The sequence below is a fragment of the Lampetra fluviatilis genome, chromosome 32, assembly GCF_964198595.1.
Source record: "Lampetra fluviatilis chromosome 32, kcLamFluv1.1, whole genome shotgun sequence".
Lineage (NCBI taxonomy): Eukaryota > Metazoa > Chordata > Hyperoartia > Petromyzontiformes > Petromyzontidae > Lampetra > Lampetra fluviatilis.
The window spans coordinates 3,588,444-3,608,766 of NC_136306.1; the positions used below are offsets into that span (position 1 = coordinate 3,588,444).

A 20,323-nucleotide genomic window follows, 5' to 3' on the forward strand; every position below is an offset into this window, starting at 1 on the left:
GGGGGGAGGGGGAGACGGAGGAGGGGTGGGAGGGAGGGGGAAGCGAGAAGGAGGAGGGGGGAGGAGGAGACGGAGAAGGAGGAGGCGGGGTGAGGCGCCGCTCTCACCAGACGCGACAACCACGTGGGGGTGGGGGGGGTGGGGGGGGTGGAGCGGGGGGGGCGTCCCGAGAAGACGTGAGGCGGGGGGGGCCGAGGGAAGGGGGGGGGCCGAGGGGAGGGGGGGGAGCCGAGGGGAGGGGGGAGCCGAGGGGAGGGGGGCCGAGGGGAGGGGGGGGGAGTCGCGCCCACTGCAGAGACGGCGCCGTGGAGGCGCTCGCTCGCTCGCGAGAGAGGAGGGAGAGAGGGAGACGAAAGGGAGGGAGGGAGACGAGAGAGCGAAGAGAGAGGGAGAAGAGAGCGAAGAGAGAGAAGAGAAAGACTTCTCTCGCGCTCGGCTCGTGGACTCGGGGCACGGTCAGTGCGCTGCGTGGCGGGGGCAGGCTGTGTGTGTGCTGTGTGGTGTGTAGGGTGTGGGTGTGTGTGGTGTGTGTGTGTAGCGTGCGTTGCGTGCGTGTGTGCCGTGTGTGGTGTGTAGGGGGTAGGTGTGTGTGGTGTGTAGGGGGTAGGTGTGTGTGGTGTGTAGGGGATAGGGTGTGTGTGTGGTGTGTGTAGGGGGCAGGCTGTGTGGGCGGCGTAGCGTGCGTTGTGTGCGTGTGTGCCGTGTGTGTGTGGTGTGTAGGGTGTAGGTGTGTGGTGTGTGTAGGGGGGAGGGTGTGCGTGTGTGGTGTGTGTGTGTGGTGTGTGTGTATGTAGGGGGTAGGGTGTGCGTGTGTGGTGTGTGTAGGGTGTAGTGGGTAGTGTGTGTGGTGTGTGTGTGTAGAGGGTAGTGCGTGTGATATGTGTGTGTAGAGGGTAGTGTGTGTGTAGTGGGTAGTGTGTGTGTTGTGTGTGTAGGGTGTGTGTGTAAGGGTAGTGTGTGTGGTGTGTGTATGTGTGTAGTGGGTAGTGTGTGTGGTGTGTGTGTGTAGTGTGTGTGGTGTGTGTGTAGTGGGTAGTGTGTGTGGTGTGTGTGTGTAGTGGGTAGTGTGTGTGGTGTGTGTGTGGTGTGTGTGTGTAGTGGGTAGTGCGTGTGGTGTGTGTGTAGTGGGTAGTGTGTGTGGTGTGTGTGTAGTGGGTAGTGTGTGTGGTGTGTGTGTGGTGTGTGTGTGTAGTGGGTAGTGCGTGTGGTGTGTGTGTAGTGGGTAGTGTGTGTGGTGTGTGTGTAGTGGGTAGTGTGTGTGGTGTGTGTGTAGTGGGTAGTGTGTGTGGTGTGTGTGTAGTGGGTAGTGTGTGTGGTGTGTGTGTGGTGTGTGTAGTGGGTAGTGTGTGTGGTGTGTGTGTAGTGGGTAGTGCGTGTGGTGTGTGTGTAGTGGGTAGTGTGTGTGGTGTGTGTGTAGTGGGTAGTGTGTGTGGTGTGTGTGTAGTGGGTAGTGCGTGTGGTGTGTGTGTAGTGGGTAGTGTGTGTGGTGTGTGTGGTGTGTGTGTAGTGGGTAGTGTGTGTGGTGTGTGTGTAGTGGGTAGTGTGTGTGGTGTGTGTGTGGTGTGTGTGTAGTGGGTAGTGTGTGTGGTGTGTGTGTAGTGGGTAGTGCGTGTGGTGTGTGTGTAGTGGGTAGTGTGTGTGGTGTGTGTGTGGTGTGTGTGTAGTGGGTAGTGCGTGTGGTGTGTGTGTAGTGGGTAGTGTGTGTGGTGTGTGTGTGGTGTGTGTGTAGTGGGTAGTGCGTGTGGTGTGTGTGTAGTGGGTAGTGCGTGTGGTGTGTGTGGTGTGTGTGTAGTGTGTGTGGTGTGTGTGTAGTGGGTAGTGTGTGGTGTGTGTGTGGTGTGTGTGTAGTGGGTAGTGCGTGTGGTGTGTGTGTAGTGGGTAGTGTGTGTGGTGTGTGTGTAGTGGGTAGTGTGTGTGGTGTGTGTGTAGTGGGTAGTGTGTGTGGTGTGCGTGTGGTGTGTGTGTAGTGGGTAGTGCGTGTGGTGTCTGTGCGTGTACTGTGTGTGTAGCGCGGTGTGCTGAGTGTATCGAAAGTGAGTGTCGTGTGGTCAGTGTGTGAGGTGTGTGGTGAGTGAGTGTGTCGTGGTGAGTGTGAGGTGTGTGTGGCGAGTGAGTGTGAGGTTTGTGGTGAGTGTTTCGTGGTGAGCGAGTGTGTCCTGGGGAGTGTGTGTGTCGTGTGGTGAGAGTCTGCGGTGAGCGAGTGTGTGTCGTGGTGAGTGTGTTGTGTGGTGAGTGAGTGTGTCGTGGTGAGTGTGTTGTGTGGTGAGTGAGTGTGTCGTGGTGAGTGTGTTGTGTGGTGAGTGAGTGTGTTGTGTGGTGAGTGTGTGTCGTGGTGAGAGTCTGTGGGGAGTGAGTGTGAGCTGTGGGGAGTGAGTGAGTGTGTTGTGTGGTGAGTGAGTCTGTGGTGAGTGAGTGTGTTGTGTGGGGAGTGTGAGGTGTGTGGTGAGTGAGTGTCGTGTGGTGAGTGAGTGTCGTGTGGTGAGTGAGTGTGTTGTGTGGTGAGTCTCTGGTGAGTGTGTTGTGTGGTGAGTGAGTCTGCGGTGTGCGAGGTGTGTAATCAAAGCAGAAGACGCCTGCGTAGATCGCGAGTGGAACTCGTGACCACCGCCACTGCTGTGAAGACACTTCGTTTCTCCTCGCCATGGCAGCTGCCGACAAAGTCGCCGAGTCCACGCGGCCCTGAAGAGCTGAACGGATCGTGGGAAGGAGACTCAGCAGGGAGAGCCGGGGGGGGGAGGACAGCCGCGGAGAGAGCCGGGGACAGGCTCGAAGAGCCGGGGAGAGTCGTGGGGAGAGTCGTGGGGGAGCCAGGTGGGAGGAGAGCCGCGGAGAGAGCCGGGGGGACAGGCTCGAAGAGTCGGGGAGAGAGTCGAAGGGGGCCGAGGGAGAGACGTGAAGAGCCGGGGGGAGAGTCGTGGGGAGAGTCGTGGGGGGCCGGGGAGCGACTCGAGGCTGAATGGAGACGCGGCAGCGAGCTGGAGGCGACGTCTGGATGACGGAGGGGCGGGGCCCCGGAGGGACCCCCTGACGGGGCCCCCCCTCGCCCCCCCCGCGGGGGGCCCCCCATGCCCCCCTGGGCTGACCCCCCATGCCCCCCTGGGCTGACCCCCCGATGCCGCCGCCTCGCGCGCTCTGCCTCCTGGGGGCGCTGGCGGCAGCGGGGATCCTCGTGGTGGTGACGCTGAGGAACAGGGCCGCGCGTGACGGTACACGCACACAGTACACGCACACAGTACACGCACACAGTACACGCACACAGTACACGCACACAGTACACGCACACAGTACACGCACACAGTACACGCACACAGTACACGCACACAGTACACGCACACAGTACACGCACACAGTACACGCACACAGTACACGCACACAGTACACGCACACAGTACACGCACACAGTACACGCACACAGTACACGCACACAGTACACGCACACAGTACACGCACACAGTACACGCACACAGTACACGCACACAGTACACGCACACAGTACACGCACACAGTACACGCACACAGTACACGCACACAGTACACGCACACAGTACACGCACACAGTACACGCACACAGTACACGCACACAGTACACGCACACAGTACACGCACACAGTACACGCACACAGTACACGTGGTGGTGACGCTGAGGAACAGGGCCGCGCGTGACGGTACACGCAGAGAGTACACGCAGTACACACACAGTACACACACAGAGTAGTACACACGCAGTACACGCAGTACACACACACAGTACACACACACAGTACACACAGAGTACACACACAGTACACGCAGAGAGTACACACAGTACACACACAGTACACACAGAGTACACAGAGTAGTACACCCACAGTACACGCAGTACACACACAGTACACACACACAGTACACACAGAGTACACACACAGTACACGCAGAGTACACACAGTACACACACAGTACACACAGAGTACACACAGAGTAGTACACACACAGTACACGCAGTACACACACACACAGTACACACACAGTACACACACAGTACACAGAGAGTACACAGAGAGTACACACAGTACACACAGAGTACACGTGGTGGTGACGCTGAGGAACAGGGCCGCGCGTGATGGTACACGCAGAAAGTACACATAGTACACACAGAGTAGTACACACACAGTACACGCAGTACACACACACACAGTACGTGCAGTACACAGAGAGTACACACAGAGTAGTACACACACAGTACACAGAGTGGACACACAGAGTACATGCAGAATACACACAGAGTACACACACACAGTACACAGACAGCACGCGCAGAGTAGTACACGTAGAGTAGTACACACAAAGTACACACAGAGTAGTAGTACACACAGAGTAGTACACACACAGTACACACAGTACACGCAGAGTACACACAGAGTAGTACACACAGAGTACACACAGTACACACACAGTACACACAGAGTAGTACACACAGAGTACACACAGTACACACAATACACACACAGTACACACACAGTATACACACAGTATACACACAGTACACACACACAGTACACACACAGTACACAGACACAGCACACACACAGAGTACACACACAGTAGACACACACAGCACACACACAGTATACACACACAGTACACACACAGAGTACACGCACAGTACACGCAAAGTACACACACAGTACACACACAGTACACACACGCAGTGTACACACACAGTACACACACAGTACACACACAGTACACGAGGTACCATCACGGTCGGCGTAGTCACCACGTCAACAGCTCAGGAAGGGGGTGGGGGGGTGGTGCGGCTTGTGTGAGGTCCGGGCCCCACTATTCGATTCGTCTCCCACTGTTCACACCGAGGCGATGATTATTGAAGGCGCCTCCTCTGTGCCCGGCTCACATCGTCGTCGTCGTCGCGGTCTCGAGTATTTCACGCTGTCGGGGCGCGATCACCGTCTTCGCAAATTGCGGCCACTCGCAGCTTCGTCGCGACCTCTTTGCAACATCGTTCTCTTCATCATCATCACCAACATCGCCCTCTTCATCATCACCATCATCGCCCTCTTCATCATCATCACCATCGCCCTCTTCATCATCATCACCACCATCGCCCTCTTCATCATCATCACCATCGCCCTCTTCATCATCACCACCACCATCGCCCTCTTCATCATCATCACCACCATCGCCTTCATCATCACCATCATCGCCCTCTTCATCATCACCACCACCATCGCCCTCTTCATCATCATCACCACCATCACCCTCTTCATCATCACCACCATCGCCCTCTTCATTATCATCATCACCACCATCGCCCTCTTCATCATCATCACCACCACCATCGCCTTCATCATCATCACCACCATCGCCCTCTTCATCACCACCACCACCATCGCCCTCTTCATCATCATCATCACCACCATCGCCCTCTTCATCACCACCACCACCACCATCGCCCTCTTCATCATCATCACCACCATCATCGCCCTCTTCATCACCATCACCACCACCATCGCCACCCAGGGGCAGAACCCGGCGGTGTACACTGCACGTGTCGTCATTGGTGGTTTCCACGTTCCTCTCTGCCTCGTGCCAATGTGCACACATGTGAACGTCGCCGCTGTAATGAAATTCAAATCAAAAGTGGAACGTAAATGAAAGCATTTTCCTAAAAAAACTATAAAAATTAAAACGGCGTATTTTGTTGTTGTTGTTGTTAGCTTACGCTGTTGTCGAAAACGTATCTCGTGGTGCACACTCACGGGTCTTTTGGGGGTTCGATCGCGTAAATATAGAAATGTGTCGTTAAACCCGCCACCACCCGACACAGCCGAATAGCGAGGTGTGTGATGTACACGGAATGTGGCCGATTCGTCACGAGTGCAGCACTAACCGGCTGTGTGCTGCAGAGCAAATCCACTAAGTGCTGTACGAGTAACAAATTGGCCCGTTCTGTTTACGTGACAACCCGCACTAATTGGCGGTGTTTTTGTGGTGCCGGTTTAACGACACTCATTTATATATTGACGCGATCTCACCACCCAGAAAAAAGACCTCTTATGGATGATATTGGTCGCGAAAGCCCCCTATGACTCCTACTACGACTACTACTCCTGTGTGTGGTGTGTGTGTGTGCTGTGTGTGTGTGCTGTGTGTGTGTGCTGTGTGTGTGTGCTGTGTGTGTGTGCTGTGTGTGTGATGTGTGTGTGATGTGTGTGTGCTGTGTGCGTGCTGTGTGTGTGATGTGTGTGTGCTGTGTGTGTGCTGTGTGTGTGCTGTGTGTGCTGAGTGTGTGCTGTGTGTGTGCTGTGTGTGTATGCTGTCTGTGTGTGCTGTGTGTGTGTGCTGTGTGTGTGCTGTGTGTGTATTGTGTGTGCTGTGTGTGTGCTGTGTGTGTGTGATGTGTGTGTGTACTGTGTGTACTGTGTGTGTGCTGTGTGTGTGTGTACTGTGTGTACTGTGTGTGATGTGTGTGTCTACTGTGTGTGTGTACTGTGTGTGTGCTGTGTGTGCTGAGTGTACTGTGTGTACTGTGTGTGTGCTGTGTGTGTTGTGTGTACTGTGTGTACTGTGTGTGTGCTGTGTGTGCTGAGTGTACTGTGTGTGTGCTGTGTGCTGTGTGTACTGTGTGTACTGTGTGTGTGCTGAGTGTGCTGAGTGTACTATGTGTGTGTGTGTACTGTGTGTGTACTGTGTGTGCTGAGTGTACTGTGTGTACTATGTGTGTGTGCTGAGTGTGTGTGCTGAGTGTGTGTGCTGTGTATACTGTGTGTGTGCTGTGTGTGCTGTGTGTGTGTGCTGAGTGTGTGTACTGTGTGTGTGTGTACTATGTGTGTGTGTGTACTGTGTGTGTGTACTGTGTGTGTGCTGTGTGTGCTGAGTGCACTGTGTGTACTGTGTGTGTGCTGTGTGTGCTGAGTGCACTGTGTGTACTATGTGTGTGTGTGTACTGTGTGTGTACTGTGTGTGTGTACTGTGTGTGTGTACTGTGTGTGTGCTGTGTGTGCTGAGTGCACTGTGTGTACTGTGTGCTGTGTGTGTGTGCTGTGTGTGTGTGTGTGCTGAGTGTGTGTGCTGAGTGTGTGTGCTGTGTGTGTGCTGTGTGTACTGTGTGTGCTGAGTGTACTGTGTGTACTGTGTGTGTGCTGTGTGTGCTGTGTGTGTGTGTACTGTGTGTGTGCTGAGTGTACTGTGTGTACTGTGTGTGTACTGTGTGTGTGTGTACTGTGTGTGTACTGTGTGTGTGTACTGTGTGTGTGTGCTGTGTGTGTACTGTGTGTACTGTGTGTATGCTGTGTGTGTGTACTGTGTGTGTGTGTACTGTGTGTGTACTGAGTGTGTACTGAGTGTGTACTGAGTGTGTACTGTGTGTGTAATGTTGAAGGACTGCAAGACGCATCGCCAGCGGTGTTAGTGGTTAGCGCGCTGCGCTACGAACCCGCCCACTCGAGTTCGATTCCTGCTCACGGTCAACACCGGTGACGATTTTCCGAACCGGTCCTGGGCCTCCTCCCCTAGGTCGACTTAGCCTCAAATGAGTACCCCGGTGCAGTGTGTTAACATCGCCACTGTGGAGACAAAGGCGGCCGGGCGTGGTTCTGGCCACCCACTCCCTCGTGTGCCGTGCAGGCCTTCATAGGGGCTCGCTAACAGCACTTGCCCCAACAGTCTGTTAAGGCTACACGGGGGATCTTTGTCGTTGTGGCGTGCTCTGTGTGCACTGTACGATGTGTACTCTCACTACTGTGCTGTTGTGTACTGCGTGTGTGCTGCGTGTACTGTGAGTGTACTCGATGTTACGAGCTAGCAAACGAACGCGGCGATCCTGAGTTCAAATCCAGGTCATGGGCCTCCCCTAGGTCGATTCGGCCTCAACTGAGTAACCGTTGCGGTGTGTACGAACATCAGCGCTGGTTGATGACCACCCACGACCCCCCCCCCCCCTCGTGCGCCTTGAGTTGGTGTGAGTTGGTTGGAGTGAGTGAGTTGGTGGGAGTGAATGAGTTGGAGTGAGTGAGTGAGTTGGTGTGAGTGAGTGAGTTGGTGTGAGTGAGTGAGTTGGTGTGAGTGAGTGAGTTGGTGTGAGTGAGTGAGTTGGTGTGAGTTGGAGTGAGTTGGTGTGAGTGAGTGAGTTGGTGTGAGTGAGTGAGTTGGTGTGAGTGAGTTGGTGTGAGTGAGTTGGTGTGAGTGAGTTGGTGTGAGTGAGTGAGTTGGTGTGAGTGAGTGAGTTGGTGTGAGTTGGAGTGAGTTGGTGTGAGTGAGTGAGTTGGTGTGAGTGAGTGAGTTGGTGTGAGTTGGAGTGAGTTGGTGTGAGTGAGTGAGTTGGTGTGAGTGAGTGAGTTGGTGTGAGTTGGAGTGAGTTGGTGTGAGTGAGTGAGTTGGTGTGAGTGAGTGAGTTGGTGTGAGTGAGTTGGTGTGAGTGAGTTGGTGTGAGTGAGTTGGTGTGAGTGAGTGAGTTGGTGTGAGTGAGTGAGTTGGTGTGAGTTGGAGTGAGTTGGTGTGAGTGAGTGAGTTGGTGTGAGTGAGTGAGTTGGTGTGAGTGAGTTGGTGCGAGTGAGTTGGTGCGAGTGAGTTGGTGCGAGTGAGTTGGTGCGAGTGAGTTGGTGCGAGTGAGTTGGTGCGAGTGAGTTGGTGCGAGTGAGTTGGTGCGAGTGAGTTGGTGCGAGTGAGTTGGTGCGAGTGAGTTGGTGCGAGTGAGTTGGTGCGAGTGAGTTGGTGCGAGTGAGTTGGTGCGAGTGAGTTGGTGCGAGTGAGTTGGTGCGAGTGAGTTGGTGCGAGTGAGTTGGTGCGAGTGAGTTGGTGCGAGTGAGTTGGTGCGAGTGAGTTGGTGCGAGTCAGTTGGAGTGAGTGAGTTGGTGTGAGTGAGTTGGAGTGAGTGAGTTGGTGTGAGTGAGTTGGTGCGAGTGAGTTGGTGCGAGTGAGTTGGTGCGAGTGAGTTGGTGCGAGTGAGTTGGAGTGAGTGAGTTGGTGTGAGTGAGTTGGAGTGAGTGAGTTGGTGCGAGTGAGTTGGTGCGAGTGAGTTGGTGCGAGTGAGTTGGTGCGAGTGAGTTGGTGCGAGTGAGTTGGTGTGAGTCAGTTGGAGTGAGTGAGTTGGTGTGAGTGAGTTGGAGTGAGTGAGTTGGTGTGAGTGAGTTGGAGTGAGTGAGTTGGTGCGAGTGAGTTGGTGTGAGTTGGTGTGAGTCAGTTGGAGTGAGTGAGTTGGTGTGAGTGAGTTGGAGTGAGTGAGTTGGTGTGAGTGAGTTGGTGTGAGTGAGTTGGAGTGAGTGAGTTAGTGTGAGTGAGTTAGTGTGAGTTGGTGTGAGTGAGTTGGTGTGAGTGAGTTGGTGTGAGTTGGAGTGAGAGAGTTGGTGTGAGTTGGTGTGAGTGAGTTGGTGTGAGTGAGTTGGTGTGAGTTGGTGTGAGTTGGTGTGAGTGAGTTGGTGTGAGTTGGAGTGAGTGAGTTGGTGTGAGTTGGAATGAGTGAGTTGGTGTGAGTGAGTTGGTGTGAGTGAGTTGGTGTGAGTTGGTGTGAGTGAGTTGGTGTGAGTTGGTGTGAGTTGGTGTGAGTGAGTTGGTGTGAGTTGGAATGAGTGAGTTGGTGTGAGTGAGTTGGTGTGAGTTGGAGTGAGTTGGTGTGAGTGAGTTGGTGTGAGTTGGAGTGAGTGAGTTGGTGTGAGTGAGTTGGAGTGAGTTGGTGTGAGTGGTAGTGAGTTGGTGTGAGTGAGTTGGTGTGAGTGAGTGAGTGGTGTGAGTGAGTTGGTGTGAGTGAGTTGGAGTGATTGAGTTGGAGTGAGTGAGTTGGTGTGAGTGAGTTAATGTGAGTTGGTGTGAGTGAGTTGGTGTGAGTTGGAGTGAGAGAGTTGGTGTGAGTTGGTGTGAGTGAGTTGGAGTGAGAGAGTTGGTGTGAGTTGGAGTGAGTTGGTGTGAGTGAGTTGGTGTGAGTTGGAGTGAGTGAGTTGGTGTGAGTGAGTTGGAGTGAGTTGGTGTGAGTGGTAGTGAGTTGGTGTGAGTGAGTTGGTGTGAGTGAGTGAGTGGTGTGAGTGAGTTGGTGTGAGTGAGTTGGAGTGATTGAGTTGGAGTGAGTGAGTTGGTGTGAGTGAGTTAATGTGAGTTGGTGTGAGTGAGTTGGTGTGAGTTGGAGTGAGAGAGTTGGTGTGAGTTGGTGTGAGTGAGATGGTGTGAGTGAGTTGGAGTGAGAGAGTTGGTGTGAGTTGGAGTGAGTTGGTGTGAGTGAGTTGGTGTGAGTTGGAGTGAGAGAGTTGGTGTGAGTTGGTGTGAGTGAGTTGGTGTGAGTTGGTGTGAGTGAGTTGGTGTGAGTGAGTTGGTGTGAGTTGGAGTGAGTGAGTTGGTGTGAGTGAGTTGGTGTGAGTTGGTGTGAGTGAGTTGGTGTGAGTTGGTGTGAGTGAGTTGGAGTGAGAGAGTTGGTGTGAGTTGGAGTGAGTTGGTGTGAGTGAGTTGGTGTGAGTGAGTTGGTGTGAGTGAGTGGTGTGAGTGAGTTGGTGTGAGTGAGTTGGTGTGAGTGAGTTGGTGTGAGTGAGTTGGTGTGAGTGAGTTGGTGTGAGTGAGTTGGTGTGAGTGAGTTGGTGTGAGTGAGTTGGTGCGTGGTGTGTGGTATGTGGGGTGGGGTGTAGTGGTTAGCGCGCTGCGCTATGAACCTTGCGACCCGGGTTCGATTCCCGCTCACGGCCAGAACCAGTGACGATTATCTAAACCGGTCCTCAAATGAATACCTGGTGCAGCATGTAAAACATCGCCACTGGGGAGACAAAGGCGGCCGGGCGTGGTGCTCGCCACCCACCCCCTCGTGTGCCGTTCCGTCCTTCATAGATGATCGCTCACAGCACTTGCCCCAACAGTCTGTTAAGGCTACACGGGGGATCCTTGTCTACGGGTGTGTAGGATGGGGTTGGTGTGTGTGTGTGTGCGCCGTGCGTGATGTCGGTGCCTTTCGTAGTTATTCGGGTCGGTGTGTCACCGTGCGGCTATTTCATTGCCGAGTGCATTTGCAGCAAATAGGGCTCGCTAACTGAGTTGCAACAGCTGGTGCCCCCCCCTCCTCCTCCTCTGCTTTGACAGTGAACAACCAGCGTGCTTGGTAGTGCTGGTGGGTGCTTGTGCTGCTGCGTGTGGCTGCCTGTAACCCAGCGGGGCAGCGAGGGTTGGTGGAGCAAACGCAGACGGGGTTCGTGGCTGGCCAGGGGAAGGTGGTACACCCGAGTGCGGGCTAAAGTCATCTGTTCCATCTGTTCCATCTGTGAGGAAGAGGGCGATGCCCCCCCCCCCCTCCTCGATCGCGTGGCTTTTCCTGTTTTCTCGCACCCCGTAAAAACGGCGAATCTTGATACGTAGAGGGCCGCAAAGCTTGGGCAAATGGTGGTAACGCCGACTGGTCACCGCGTGGCTGCTGCTGCTGCCTTCCCTCCTGTGTGGTTCCTCCTCCTGGCGCCTCCGAGTCGTCCTTTCTCTCTCTCGTAGTCGTCCTCTCTGTTTCTGTTAAGTCGTCCTCTCTCTCTCCGAGTCGTCCTCTCTCTCAGTCTCTATCTCTTGAGTCGTCCTCTCTCTCTGTCTCTGCGAGAGCGATGCGCCAATGACGTGCGGTGGTCGCGGGGCAGTCACGTGCCGAGATCGCTCTGATTGGTGATTTACTCCTCGTGGAGTGGGAGACGATTTGAAGGGCGATGCTTGTCACACCACGTGGATGATCGTGGCTTCTTGTCCACCCCTCCCTCTTCTCGTCCACTCGCACACTGAGCGCTCCCTCGGGGTGTCCGAGTCTCTCCTGATCGACGCTCGATCACGTCAACTCATCATTATAGATGTGTACTGGTAGGAACCTCCTGCTTACACCAGCCCACAGGGGATTATTGTGTCCGTCGGGCAGGGAGGGGCTGGGTGGGGAGAGGGTGGGAGGGGTGGGGCTGGGCTGGGTGGGGAGGGAGGGGCTGGGTGGGGAGGAAGGAGCTGGGTGGGGAGGGGCTGGGTGGGGAGGGTGGGGAGGGGCTGGGTGGGGAGGGGCTGGGTGGGGAGGGTGGGGCTGGGTGGGAGGTGGGAGGGGTGGGGCTGGGTGGGGAGGGGCTGGTCACCCCGTGGTGCCCTTATAAAACTCAACGTTTAACCTACTCACGCCGGCTTATGCCCGCCCTCACAGTCGGGCATATTTGCGGAATACACCACGCCGCCGTTGACCCTGGCCATTGACCGAGCAACCCAACGTTCCTACCAGCTCCCTCCGCAGGAATGTGGTTATTGTGGTTTGCCACGTGATGATCTGGCCAAATCTGTGCCGTTAAGACCCTCCACCACCCGACATAGCAAAACTGATTACTTTGCCACGCGGTGTGCACGCTTTTAATGCGCCAGTTGTTGTTAAAACTATTAAAAACTAAACACATTTTTTTAACCAGGTAAGTCGCACTGAGCTGTACAGCTCTTTATCAGAAGCGACCTGGCCACCAGTGATCGCTCGACGAAGTGTCTCGTCACGTGGACATTTACAGCAGCCACAGGACGCAAGATTCTAGATGTGGAGGGGAAACACTGAGAGGACCCGGAGACAAACCCCCCCCACGCGACCCACGTGGAGAGAGACACGCGCACCGCACATACACAGTGGAGATGTAGAGCAGCCGAAAACCTCCACACGCACGTTGATTCTACACGTGGCGGGGGAAACCGGAGGACCCGGAGCAACATCCACGCGACCACGGGGAGAGAGAGAGACACCGCAGACTCCACGTATACAGCAGAAGGCGTCAGCGTCGGGATCGAACCCACGACCTCCTGTACACCAGGCGAGGTAGTTAACATCTGACCACGTGGAGAGAGACACCGCAGACTCCACGTATACAGCAGCAGGCGTCAGCGTCAGGATCGAACCCACGACCTCCTGTACACCAGGCGAGGTAGTTAACATCTCACCACGTGGAGAGAGACACCGCAGACTCCACATATACAGCAGCAGGCGTCAGCGTCGGGATCGAATCCACGACCTGCTGTACACCAGGCGAGGCAGTCAACATCTCACCACATGAAGAGAGACGCAAACTCCAAATATACAGCAGGCGTCAGGGTCGGGATCGAACCCATGACATCCTGCACACCAGGCGAGGTAGTCAACATCTCCTAGCCACACACAAATATACAGCAGCAGCAGGCGTCAGGGTCGGGATCGAACCCACGGACATCCTGCACACCAGGCGAGGTAGTCAACATCTCCTCGCCACCGACCGTTGCTGGCCGCCTGCTGGGTGGCACTGCCACCTCCTCGTAGCGGGATCGCGTCAAAGGTGGGTGCGGGGGCGGACGGGGAGGGTCCAATGCGGTGGCTTGGCTGCAGGCGTGAGGAGGGTGACGGCCCCAGGGGGGGATCCGCCTCACGGGAACACGCGGCTGGGTTCAATTGCCGACTGTGGAGTTGGAGTGTTATCTCCTGCTCTGCAGAGTGTGAGAGAGTGTGAGAGAGTGTGGAGTTGGTGTGTTCTCTCCTGCCCTGCAGAGTGTGAGTGAGTGTGAGAGAGTGTGAGAGAGTGTGAGTGAGTGTGAGAGAGTGTGAGAGAGTGTGAGAGAGTGTGAGTGAGTGTGAGAGAGTGTGGAGTTGGAGTGTTCTCCCCTGGTCTGCAGAGTGTGAGAGCAGTGTGAGTGAGTGTGAGAGAGTGTGAGAGAGTGTGAGAGAGTGTGAGTGAGTGTGAGAGTGTGAGAGAGTGTGAGAGAGTGTGAGTGAGTGTGAGAGAGTGTGAGTGAGAGTGTGAGAGAGTGTGAGTGATGAATATGTGAACTAGGCTTGACATACATAGCCTTACATGAGTACATGGTGTGATGTGTGAACATCACCGCTGGGCAAAGGTGTGGTGCTGGCCACCCTCCCCCTCGTGTGCCGTGCTGGTCTTCACAGGTGTTTGCTAATCGCACTTGCCCCAATAATCTGTCAACAAGCTACGTGGGTGATCTTTAAGTTTGTCATTCCTCGCCTCTTGTTCTGCACGTGTTTCCTCCGGCAACTTCAGTTTCCTCCCATAGCTCAACCCACACACACACTGTGGAACTGCTATTGGCTAAAACCTTCCATTGCTGATAAATGTACCCGCAAATGATCCAATTGGGATCACACAGAGCAGCAGCAACATCTCCTCCTACTGCACTGATCTACATCCATGAGTGGATAGACCATGGTGATGATGCCACTGAGACAGAGGGGAAGACGTGGATTAAAGAACGCACACACAGGGTAGAGGAATCATCACATTGATCTTCTTCCAGCATTGGATGGACTTTGGCTGATGATGATGATGATGATTCACAAACAGTGCACACAGTGCACAGAGCACACACCACAAAGTATCGTGATGATAATTATGATGATGATGACGATGTTGATGGTGTTAATGGTGATGATGATGTTAATGTTGTTGGTGTTGGTGGTGGCGATGATGTTAATGTTGTTGGTGTTAATGGTAATGTTTTTGATGTTGTTGGTGTTAATGTTGTTGGTGTTGGTGTTGATGTTGTTGATGTTGATGGACACGCGGCTGGTGGTGATGAATGCGTGGGAGGTGGTTAGTGGAAATTAGGGGTCACGTGACCCCGTCATTCTCTCACCTTGAAACGTGGAACCCAAAGCGAGGGGAGCGTACAGAGAGAGGGGGTAGAGAGCGAGGGGGTAGAGAGAGGGGGGGTAGAGAGAGAGGAGGTAGAGAGCGAGGGGGTAGAGAGAGGGGGGGTAGAGAGAGGGGGTAGAGAGAGGGAAGGAGTAGAGAGAGAGGGGGGGGGTAGAGAGAGGGGGTAGGGGGTAGAGAGAGAGAGAGGGAGGGTAGAGAGAGGGGGGGTAGAGAGAGGGGGGGGGTAGAGAGAGGGGGTAGAGAGAGAGGGGGTAGAGAGAGGGGGTAGGGGGTAGAGAGAGAGAGAGGGGGTAGAGAGAGAGGGGGTAGAGGGGGGGTAGAGAGAGAGGGGGGTAGAGAGAGGGGGTAGAGAGAGGGGGTAGGGGGTAGAGAGAGAGAGAGAGGGGGTAGAGAGAGAGGGGGTAGAGGGGGGGTAGAGAGAGAGCGAAGGGGTAAGAAGGAGGAGAGCAGAGCGTGAAATGTTTTGTGAAATATTTCATTTATAAAGGGGGGGGGGGGGGCACATAAAGCAAAGCATTGAAAAAAGAAACGAAATGATGAACGAAGCAAAGTGCCGACTACACCGAGCATCTTCTTGTTTCCTCTGATCGTGAACAAAAGAGAGAGAGAGAGAAGAGAGAAGAGAGAACAGAGAGAGGGAGGGGAGAGTATAAGGCAAGGCTGTAGCCATGAAGTCAACATTGGGGGGGACCAAATCTACATTTGAAAACGAATTTCCTGCCTAAAATATTAAAAAAGCACTAACACATAGGATGGACTTTATTGATTTATTTTACAATAATGTCTAATAGTGTACTGAATGACATTGCTCTGTTTTTTTTACCTTTTCTTGTTTGTTTCATTGTATGTAATGGCAGAGATTAGGGATTAATAAAGTACAACCATAACCAAAATATTCTAAACAGAAATCTATTTTATAGCCAAAAATTGGGGGGGACATTTTGACCATATTTGAATATTGGGGGGGGGGGGATGTGTCGTCGTCCCCCCATTATTTATTATAATTACGGCCTTGGTATGAAGAGAGGGAGGGGAGAGTACAGAGAGAGAGAGCGTGAGAAGAGTGAGGTCCAAGGGTTTTCACCGCCCCCCCCCCGTGCCCCCCCCCCGTGCCCCCCCTCCCCGTGCCCCCCCCTCCCCGTGCCCCCCCCCCGTGCCCCCCCCCCCTCCCCGTGCCCCCCCCGTGCCCCCCCCCCCCGTGCAGGCCAGCTGGCTGTGGGCACGTGCGAGGTGGTGGCCCTGGACCGAGATGGCTCCGACGTGGCCCGCACGGTGGCGCGCCAGACGGCGCGCTGCGCCTGCCGGAGGGGCCACATCGCCGGCACCACCAGGGCCCGGCCGGCCTGCGTGGAGGGTGAGGCGCCCTACAGGGACCCACCCGCCCCTACAGGGACCCACCCGCCCCTACAGGGACCCACCCGCCCCTACAGGGACCCACCCGCCCCTACAGGGGCACACTCACCCTAGGTGGGAGGGGCGGGGCGAGGGGAAACCAAGGGGGGGAGGGAGCGGGGGAGGAGAAGAGCAGGGAGAGGGTTGAGAGCTGCGTGAGCGTGTGTGACGCTGTGTGTGTGTGTGACGCTGTGTGTGTGTGTGACGCTGTGTGTGTGTGTGACGCTGTGTGTGCGTGTGACGCTGTGTGTGCGTGTGACGCTGTGTGTGCGTGTGACGCTGTGTGTACGTGTGACGCTGTGTGTGTGTGCGTGTGACGCTGTGTGTGTGTGCGTGTGACGCTGTGTGTGTGTGCGTGTGACGCTGTGTGTGTGTGCGTGTGACGCTGTGTGTGTGTGCGTGTGACGCTGTGCGTGTGTGCGTGTGACGCTGTGCGTGTGTGCGTGTGACGCTGTGCGTGTGTGCGTGTGACGCTGTGCGTGTGTGCGTGTGACGCTGTGCGTGTGTGCGTGTGTGCGTGTGACGCTGTGCGTGTGTGCGTGTGACGCTGTGCGTGTGTGCGTGTGACGCTGTGCGTGTGTGCGTGTGACGCTGTGCGTGTGTGCGTGTGACGCTGTGCGTGTGTGCGTGTGTGCGTGTGTGCGTGTGTGCGTGTGTGCGTGTGTGCGTGTGTGCGTGTGTGCGTGTGACGCTGTGCGTGTGACGCTGTGCGTGTGACGCTGTGCGTGTGACGCTGTGCGTGTGACGCTGTGCGTGTGACGCTGTGCGTGTGACGCTGTGCGTGTGACGCTGTGCGTGTGACGCTGTGCGTGTGACGCTGTGCGTGTGACGCTGTGCGTGTGACGCTGTGCGTGTGACGCTGTGCGTGTGACGCTGTGCGTGTGACGCTGTGCGTGTGACGCTGTGCGTGTGACGCTGTGCGTGTGACGCTGACGCTGCGTGTGTGAGAGATGCTGTCTGCGTGTGTGCCGACTAAGCCTCCACTGCGTAGCTGGTGCTACGTGCAAACATCCGATAATGAAGAGACAAAGTCGGCCGGGACGTGGTGCTGGCCACCCACCCCCTCGTGTGCCGTGCCGGCCTTCACATCTTTCAACTCGCTAACCGCACTTGCCCCAACAGTCTGCTAACGCTACACGGGGTGCCTTTGTCTTTGTGGCAGCGCGCGTGATCCGCGGTCGGCAGTGGTGCGAGATGCGTCCGTGCGCTGCGGGCGAGCAGTGCGCCGTGCTCGCCAACCAGGCGGGATGGACCTGCACGCAGCCCGGAGGGCGCACCAAGACCACCACGGTATAGCAGCCCGCGCCGGTACAGCACCCACGCAGTGGTAAACACACACACACACAGCAGTACACACACACAGCAGTACACACACTACACACACACAGCACTACACACACACAGCAGTACACACACTACACACACACGGCACTACACACACACACAGCAGTACACACTACACACAGCACTACATACACACACAGCACTACACACACACAGCGCTACACACACACAGCACTACACACACAGCACTACACACACACAGCACTACACACACACAGCACTACACACACACACAGCACTACACACACACACAGCACTACACACACAGCACTACACACACACACGAGTACACACACACACAGCACTACACACACACAGCACTACACACACACACAGCACTACACACACACAGCACTACACACACACACAGCACTACACACACACAGCACTACACACACACAGCACTACACACACACACAGTACTACACACACACACAGCACTACACACACACAGCACTACACACACACACAGCACTATACACACACACAGCACTACACACACACAGCACTACACACACACAGCACTACACACACACAGCACTACACACACACACAGCACTATACACACACACAGCACTACACACACACAGCACTACACACACACAGCACTACACACACACACAGTACTACACACACACACAGCACTACACACACACAGCACTACACACACACAGCACTACACACACACAGCACTACACACACACACAGCACTATACACACACACAGCACTACACACACACAGCACTACACACACACAGCACTACACACACACACAGTACTACACACACACACAGCACTACACACACACAGCACTACACACACAGCACTACACACACACACTACACACACACAGCACTACACACACACACACAGCACTACACACACACACAGCACTACACACACACACACTACACACACACACAGCACTATACACACACACAGCACTACACACACACACACAGCACTACACACACACACAGCACTATACACACACACAGCACTATACACACACACAGCACTACACACACACACAGCACTACACACACACAGCACTACACACACACAGCACTATACACACACACAGCACTACACACACACACACAGCACTACACACACACAGCACTACACACACACAGCACTATACACACACACAGCACTACACACACACACACACAGCACTACACACACACACTACACACACACACAGCACTATACACACACACAGCACTACACACACACAGCACTACACACACACACAGCACTACACACACACAGCACTACACACACACAGCACTACACACACACACAGCACTACACACACGCACAGCACTACACACACGCACAGCACTACACACACACACAGCACTACACACACACGCACTACACACACACAGCACTACACACACACACACTACACACACACACACAGCACTACACACACACAGCACTACACACACACACAGCACTACACACACACACAGCACTACACACACACACAGCACTACACACACACACAGCACTACACACACACAGCACTACACACACACACACTACACACACACAGCACTACACACACACAGCACTACACACACACAGCACTACACACACACACACACAGCACTACACACACACAGCACTACATACATACACACAGCACTACACACACACAGCACTACACACACACACAGCACTACACACACACAGCACTACACACACACAGCACTACACACACACACAGCACTACACACACACAGCACTACACACACACAGCACTACACACACACACAGCATCACGTGTTGCTGGTGAGACAGCAACGAGCCCAGGTGTCGCCTCCAGTGTCCCCCCCCCCAACCCCGCCCCTCTCTCCCCCCACACCGCCCTACCCCGACAGGTGTCGTGACACTTCGACCACAAGCACTACCCCCTGCTGCTGCCCAGCTGCACTACCCCCTGCTGCTGCCCAGCTGCACTACCCCCTGCTGCTGCCCAGCTGCACTGCCCCTGCTGCTGTGCGCGTGTTGGCTGAGGCAGCCGATGTCGGCGACTGCATCTCCAGCGCTTCGCAGGCGCAGTGGCGCATCGTGGGACGACGATACGATTCTCCGTGAGCCAGCGGTGTGAACTCAGGGGGCCCAAGCAGGACCGAGTCTCGTTCGGCGGAGTGGCCTTGGGCACCCAGCCTGGGCAGTCTGGGGCACCCAGCCTGGGCAGCCTGGGCAATCTGGGGCACCCAGTCTGGGCAGTTTGGATAGTCTGGGGCACCCAGCCTGGGCAGTCTGGGGCACCCAGCCTGGGTCACCACAAAGACAAAAAAAAGCGAAACAAATGACATGATGCAGTCACAGCTGCTGTGGAACTCACGGCAGCAGCAGCAGCTCGAGCAGCTCCAGGGCCTCGTGTGTCTCGACTGCTACAGCCGCAACGGAACTCAGCACAGCTGCAGAAGCTGCTGCAGCTGCTGCTGCACGGCTCGGAACGGAACCGCAGCTCTCGTCGGACCCTCACGGCAGCCGCCGCGCGTCCCCACGTGGCGCGCGTGGACACGAACGAGGTGCGGTGGTCGCTGACGAGCTGGTCACGGGGCTCACGGAGGGGGTCACGGAGGGGGTCCCGGACCCCCACCCCCCCTCCCACACTCCTCCTCCTCCCCCACCCCCGGTGCTCGCGGAGTCAAATAAAGTCGCTCCTCTCCCTCTCCCGAGTCCCCGTGAGATTCACTCCCGGCAGCGAGGGGGTAGAGGCGGCAGCGAGGGGGTAGAGGCGGAAGCGAGGGGGTAGAGGCGGCGGCGAGGGGGTATAGGGAGAGTGGGGCGTAAGACGGGGCGCACGTGGTCGTTCGTGATGGTGACTGTAGGGCTGGTGGTGATTATAGTGTTGGTGGTGGCGGTGATGGTGATTATAGTGGTGGTGGTGGTGTGGATCGCTAGTGTAGCGGTTAGCGCGCTGCGCTACGAACCTGACGACCCGAGATCGATTCAGGCTGACGCCCAACACCAAT

The 20,323-nt window shown here is 55.5% G+C and overlaps 1 protein-coding gene across 3 annotated transcripts; it reads left to right on the plus strand.

The window, feature by feature from the left end:
- Nucleotides 1-2,885: 2,885 nt before the first annotated feature.
- Nucleotides 2,886-19,991, plus strand: TAFA5 (TAFA chemokine like family member 5). 3 transcript variants are annotated; one of them, XM_078871656.1, is made up of 4 exons: nucleotides 2,886-3,206; nucleotides 15,793-15,942; nucleotides 17,143-17,307; nucleotides 19,217-19,991. In XM_078871656.1, the coding sequence occupies exons 1-3, from the start codon at nucleotides 3,089-3,091 to the stop codon at nucleotides 17,274-17,276; spliced, it is 402 nt and encodes a 133-aa protein (XP_078727782.1). In that variant the 5' UTR covers nucleotides 2,886-3,088; the 3' UTR covers nucleotides 17,277-17,307; nucleotides 19,217-19,991. The 3 variants fall into 3 exon arrangements, with proteins under 3 accessions (XP_078727782.1, XP_078727781.1, XP_078727780.1); XM_078871655.1 differs by having other exon boundaries at nucleotides 17,143-17,288; XM_078871654.1 differs by having other exon boundaries at nucleotides 17,143-17,270.
- Nucleotides 19,992-20,323: the final 332 nt, after the last annotated feature.

Excerpts from the sequence above, each read along its gene's own strand:
- TAFA5 (XM_078871654.1), top strand. The coding sequence starts at position 3,089 with ATGCCCCCCTGGGCTGACCCCCCGATGCCGCCGCCTCGCGCGCTCTGC. Across the intron at positions 3,207-15,792 it reads GAACAGGGCCGCGCGTGACG|GCCAGCTGGCTGTGGGCACG; the intron begins GTACACGCACAC and ends CCCCCCGTGCAG. Across the intron at positions 15,943-17,142 it reads CCGGCCGGCCTGCGTGGAGG|CGCGCGTGATCCGCGGTCGG; the intron begins GTGAGGCGCCCT and ends TCTTTGTGGCAG.